The following is a 6,000-nucleotide window of genomic DNA, read 5'->3' as shown; positions in this document are numbered from 1 at the left end:
GCTACCCGAAACGATTGACCCAAGTTAAGCAATTTAAAGGCAATGCTACCAAATACTAATTGAGTGTATGTAAACTTCTGACCCACTGGGAATTTGATGAAAGAAATTAAAGCTGAAATATATCATTCTCTCCTATTATTCTGACATTTCACATTCTTACAATAAAGTGATGATCCTAACTGACCTAAGACAGGGAATTTTTACTCTGATTAAATATCAGGAATTGTGAAAAACGGAGTTTAAATGTATTTGGCTAAGGTGTATGTAAACTTCCGACTTCAACTGTACATCTACCTCTGTGCAAAATGTGGTGCTTTTATCACAAAGTAAACCATTGAGTCAACATTTCTAGCTTAGCAGCACACCACTAGTATATACAAGAGAGGTGATTTTTCATTCCTCCATAGTAACACAAAAATCATCGTAAATTGTTTCTTGTCAGTAACTAGTGGCTTGACAAATTCCTACAATTTCAGAAGGTCAAAATGTACCCCTGTTGGGCTTTTAGGATTCAAAATAACTGGTTTGCAATAAACTTGAAAATTGGTACATACCGGTACATAGCTAAATACTGTATGGAAAATTGTATTTAACCTCTATTATTCCTATTTAGCACTTCAAAATGATCCATTATGAAAATTATTTTTTGCTAACAAAATGTTGTCATGGTATTTCAAACTTTGCATGAATGACTCAGAGGTGAAAGATGTGTTCAACTCCAATGTATGCACAATCAAAGGTGCTGAACATAAGACATGATTCATTATCAGTTATGAGCTTTGTTGAGTTTTGAAAATATACCACTGACATCTGAAGAATTTGCCGAAGTGATTGAGATAAACTGTAAGAGGCCAGAAGGAATGGTTTGGACATTCAATAAAGACAAAGCAGAACCCGTGCGGTGTGTGTGTGTGTCCATTGCGCTATCTGACATAAGGAAATGTAGTGGACTCATGACTGAATGGTTAATAAAGGAACCTCTGACAAGAGTCTGTCTGTGTTGTAGGGTAAGCACATCAGAAGCTTGTCATGTGGTAACTTATCATGCAAGCAAACAAATCTAAACAGAATATTGCATAGATTTAGGGTCCTCAATAAGTCAAACGTTTTATTGATGTTCAATATTCACATAGAAATGATAAAAAATCAGTGTTTTGTACATCTGATTTCATTTCTCCCGTTTCATTATGACTAGGTCATGACATCTTTAGGTTGGCATGAGACTGCCCTCGTGTGGTCACATGTGCAACATTCAGCATGCCCAGTGTACTGTATTTTGAGGACTGGAAATAAAACGGTATACTCTTCGGATTGCTTGTTAAAATGAAAGCAAGATCAAATCCGATCTCAAACTAAAGCAGTATCACAAGCATTAAAAGCATACATTCAAAGTGATAAACAACCAGTCCAGAGGAAAATGTATAAATACAAAACATATTTGACTCTGTACTTATTCAATTATTCTATCCAAATACATCTCAGAGAACAAGTTAGAAACACAACCCAGGTGTATGAGCAATGTTCAGCCTGTTGAAGTGAACTTCTTCTGTTTCCACCAGTTAGTCAGCCAAGTCCTGTCTCTGAACAGCTGCTTTCTGACTCCTTGCAGCTCCGCAGTGCAGCATGTTGTAGTCTTATCTTCATCCTAACCTCTCTCACCTGGGAATTCACAAAGACAATACTCCCCAAAAGATTAAATAAAGCTATGGTGAACACAGGGTTCTTAGTCTATACCGTGTGGGTCTGCATGCACTACACCAGGGAAATATCTTACAGCCAGGGGGTGGCTGTGTGTGTGTGTAAACATGTTTTGTGCAGCTAAAAGGCAGCATATGTGACTCACATCTTTGTATTCTTTCTCGGTGGTGGTGCCATTGATTGTGTAGATTTCTCTTCCCTCTGTATAGAGGAGGATCAATGTGAAAGCACACTGTCAAATTATTCATTTCAACGTAAGGACTCTCAGGCTTAAAACAAAATCTACATTAGAGCAGAAAAAAGAGTGAGAGAAACAAGCATGATCACTAAATGCCTTCTTTCACCTGTCCTGTGTGTGTCGTCTAGTCTGGAGGTCAGCTGGGTGTGGTTGGGGGACTAAGGGTTGAACCCTTGGCTAGGCCTACTGAGTCTTTGCCGGAGGAGTCGTAGTTCTTCAGTCCATGGGGGCTGGCCAGGGTCCAAATGAAAAGATGATGAGTCAGTGGTGGAGGATGTACCAGGGTCTTCAGGTGAAGGGCAGAGGCCAGGGGTGGAGGATGTACCAGGGTCTTCAGGTGAAGGGCAGAGGCCAGGGGTGGAGGATGTACCGGGGTCTTCAGGTGAAGGGCAGAGGCCAGGGGTGGAGGATGTACCAGGGTCTTCAGGTGAAGGGCAGAGGCCAGGGGTAGAGGTGGGTGGCACACCAAGCAGATAGCCCAAGGCACTCACAATGGCATGGATAAACTCTGGACTACTGGGGCTAGGTCTGTTGCAGGTGGACAGGAGAGGGGACACTGGCTTCTGAGGTACCTGCTGTGGGGCAGGGGGGGGATCTGATATGCTGAAAGTCTGTCTTCTGTGAGGTTCTGAGTTATGCACTACAACCCAATACTATATGTGATTGTGATTGAATACTCAATGTGATTGAATATTAGCAACTGTTGGCCTGGGCGCCTGGGTGTCTGTGTGTGTGCTGGAAGTAACAGGTAGCCCCAGATAAGTGTGCTGGGAAGCGGTGGTTAGCCTTGAGCGAGAACAGTGTGCTTTTGTATGCAGGTGCGAATAGCTCAGACAATGTTGCAGAGCTGTCTGACCTCAGTCTCTGGGGTGAGGGAGCGTAATCTACACAGCAACAGCGCCGGGACACCAAAGAGCGCAAAGAGGCTAGGACTAGCCTGAGCGCCGGCGATAGGCTGGGTGAGTCTAAACCACGCCCAGTCTCTACTCTGACAGGCCGGCTCGGAAGCGGGAACTATCTCTGTCATGAGTATATTATAATATCTTTGTCAGGAACAAGTCAGTTCTCTGCATGCCCTGCGTGGTGTTACAGTGAGCCCGTATATACGGAAGTTGCATTTGCCATTTATTACTTAGTTAATAAAAAGTACATAGCATACAATTAGTGACTCATTGTCATACTTGTCCTTATACCAGATTGAATTGACGCAACCCTAACACTTCTCTCCTGGTACTTTAGCTACAGTATGGAGTGAACAGAGGACAGAAATATACTGTAGATAAGTAGCTAGTGAACACACAGTCATAGATAAACAAGTGCCCTATGGCACACTCACTTCCACCCATGTCCTCACCCATCACACACAGATCTTGTAGAATGCAAAACATCTCTGACTACTATTCCATAGAAATAAGCGTCTACTCTTTCACTTGTACTTAATCCATATTAATTTACAGTTAATCTGAGCTGTGGGTGAGTGGGTGCCTTTGGTCTTTTTGGAGTGTGACTGAGAATCATTTCTCGCAGGTGGAGGATTCTGGCAGGGTGAGGGTACATTTGTCCAACCCTTGTGAGAGGTAGAGGGTTTTTGAGTTGGTGCACAAGGTATTTTGACTTTAGTTCTAAAGTCCTCCTGTCCTCAAGCAGTCTTGTCTTTCTTACTAAAGCCTTCTGGGTGAGGGTGGACACCTCTCCCTCTTGCCCCCCCCCCCCCCCCCCATGGTAGTGTGGCAGAATATGAGGCTTTACTCTGAGATGGACAGTCATGGGAGGTTGCCAGGCCCCTAGAGGTAGGGGTAGTTGTTAGATTCCCCTCACTTCCCCAGAAAGGAGTACCAGTACCTCTATAATTCGGGGACATTTTTTTGAGGGGGGTAGCTATTTGGCCTGGGTTTGTCCGGTGTCTGGAAACCTTGTCTCATTTTTTGCTCTGAACAGGATTGAGGCTGCTCTGAACAGGTTTTAGGCTGAGGCTGCAGGTCTCCTTTCTGGGTTAGTGGTTGTGCTGGAGGTGGGCCGCATAGACGAGCTCTGATCCTGGATCGGCTCTTGGATCCTCTGATCCTGGGTAGATCCGTGAAGAGCTCTACTCTGAATCTTGGGTGAGGGGGTATTGGGGAAGGGGGTATTGAACAGCCTCTCTGTGTCAGTCGGAGCCCTAGACAATCCGTTGGAGAGTTTAGCTACTACAGGCTGTCAAAGGGCTATAAATGCCTCCTTCATGTCTCTAAGGCTAGGAAGGGAAGGTCTCTCTTTCCTCCCACTGTCCTCCTTTGGCTTTGGCTCACAAGCTGTGTTTGCAGAACCTTAAGTATTAAGACGAATGTCACTGGGAGGAGAACTCTTGTTGGTTGACCGTCTCCATCCAGCACTCGGGATTTGGTATTTTTGGTGGATAGAGCATGTTGTGACGCTACAGAGCCTGCCTTCCTACTGACAACACTCTGAGGTGTTGATGATGTATTGAAATGACACTCAGTTTTGTCTGTCTGCTTCTCTGATGAAGATTGTGCAGGTGTTCATTTAGGTGAATCAGAGGTCTTGGTTTTAGGACTTTTCTTATCTTGAGGAGACTTGTGTTTCTGATGTTCTGTAGTTGACTGGGGAGATGACTTACATGGCAACTTAGGGCTTTTACCTGGACATCTCTTGGTCTGTGGTATATCATTAGTGTAGAAAAAAATGGAGATGAGTGTTAGCTTACTGCCTGGGATGGGTGTCCCACGGTCTAGCTCAGTTGAAGAACATCAGGTGAGGCTGGTGGTTTCATTGGTTTCTGTATTTGTGGGTCAGCTGGTGGAATCTTAAGATTCTTTCAGAGTGGGACTGGCATGTGATGATACGAAAGTCTTAGCTATGGCAGGAGAACATTTCTCAGTCATTTTCTTTGGTGTTGAAGTCTTCTTCATTTCACTGCTCCTTATCATATCAGAATCAGCTTCGCTGTATCCTCTATAATATTGAACATGTCTGGGCATGGAGTGTGACATCTAGCTGCTTGACATCTAGCTTTAGGGATGGTTACTGAGTCTTTAGGGTCCCTTTAGCTGCTGGTGGACAGCTCTCCAGCCCACAACATGTAGTCTTATTTCCTGAGATGTCGCTCCTGGTGTGGAGCATTGACTCCCTGCGAAAAGTCCCATGTTGTCGGGGTACAAGGGGCTTTGGAGGTGAATAACAGTGTGCGTACTGGGGTGCTAAGGGCACTGGAAGACATACTGAGAGAGAAGGAAGGGAAAAGTATTGGGGTGTTGGGAGATGTGCTAGAAAGAGGAGCAAGGTGAGGAGGAACGCTGCTATCTGCAGGGGAGAGGAGGGGGGAGTGGGTGTAGGGTGGGCTGAGCATGGCACTCGCATTAGATGCTGGGGAGTCTGAGGCACTGCTGTCTAGCTGCCGGCGCCATGACTGGCGGTCCCATCTCCTCGCCCAGCTGGGTGGCAGGGGATCTCTCTGACAACGGGCTCCTTTTCCTCTTCAAATCAAATCAAATCAAAGTTTATTTGTCACGTGCGCCGAATACAACAGGTGTAGACCTTACAGTGAAATGCTTACTTACAGGCTCTAACCAATAGTGCAAAAAAGGTGTTAGGTGAACAATAGGTATGTAAAGAAATAAAACAACAGTAAAAAGACAGGCTATATAGAGTAACAAGGCTATAAGAGTAGTGAGGCTACATACAGACACCGGTTAGTCAGGCTGATTGAGGTAGTATGTACATGTAGATATGGTTAAAGTGACTATGCATATATGATGAACAGAGAGTAGCAGTAGCGTAAAAGAGGGGTTGGCGGGTGGTGGATGGCGGGACACAATGCAGATAGCCCGGTTAGCCAATGTGCGGGAGCACTGGTTGGTCGGCCCAATTGAGGTAGTATGTACATGAATGTATAGTTAACCTCTCTGGGATATGTGGGACGGTAGCGTCCCACCTGGCCAACATCCAGTGAAAATGCAGAGCGCCAAATTCAAATAAATTACTATAAAAATTTAACTTTCATGAAATCACACATTCAATATACCAAATTAAAGCTACACTTGTTGTGAATCCAGCCAACGTGTCAG

The 6,000-nt window shown here is 44.7% G+C and overlaps 1 protein-coding gene across 1 annotated transcript in view; it reads right to left on the bottom strand.

The window, feature by feature from the left end:
- Nucleotides 1-2,072: 2,072 nt before the first annotated feature.
- Nucleotides 2,073-6,000, bottom strand: part of LOC120044819 (armadillo repeat protein deleted in velo-cardio-facial syndrome homolog) — a 44,977-nt gene continuing 41,049 nt past the window's right edge. Inside the window, exon 17 of the mRNA XM_038989489.1 lies at nucleotides 2,073-2,357. Within this exon, the coding sequence (XP_038845417.1) occupies nucleotides 2,073-2,357 (285 nt within the window). The remainder of the gene's footprint in view (nucleotides 2,358-6,000) is intronic.

Source organism: Salvelinus namaycush, chromosome 3, assembly GCF_016432855.1.
Source record: "Salvelinus namaycush isolate Seneca chromosome 3, SaNama_1.0, whole genome shotgun sequence".
Classification (NCBI taxonomy): Eukaryota; Metazoa; Chordata; class Actinopteri; order Salmoniformes; family Salmonidae; genus Salvelinus; species Salvelinus namaycush.
The sequence above is the reverse complement of the archived record's forward strand: the minus strand, read 5'-3'. Positions and strand labels throughout refer to the sequence as shown.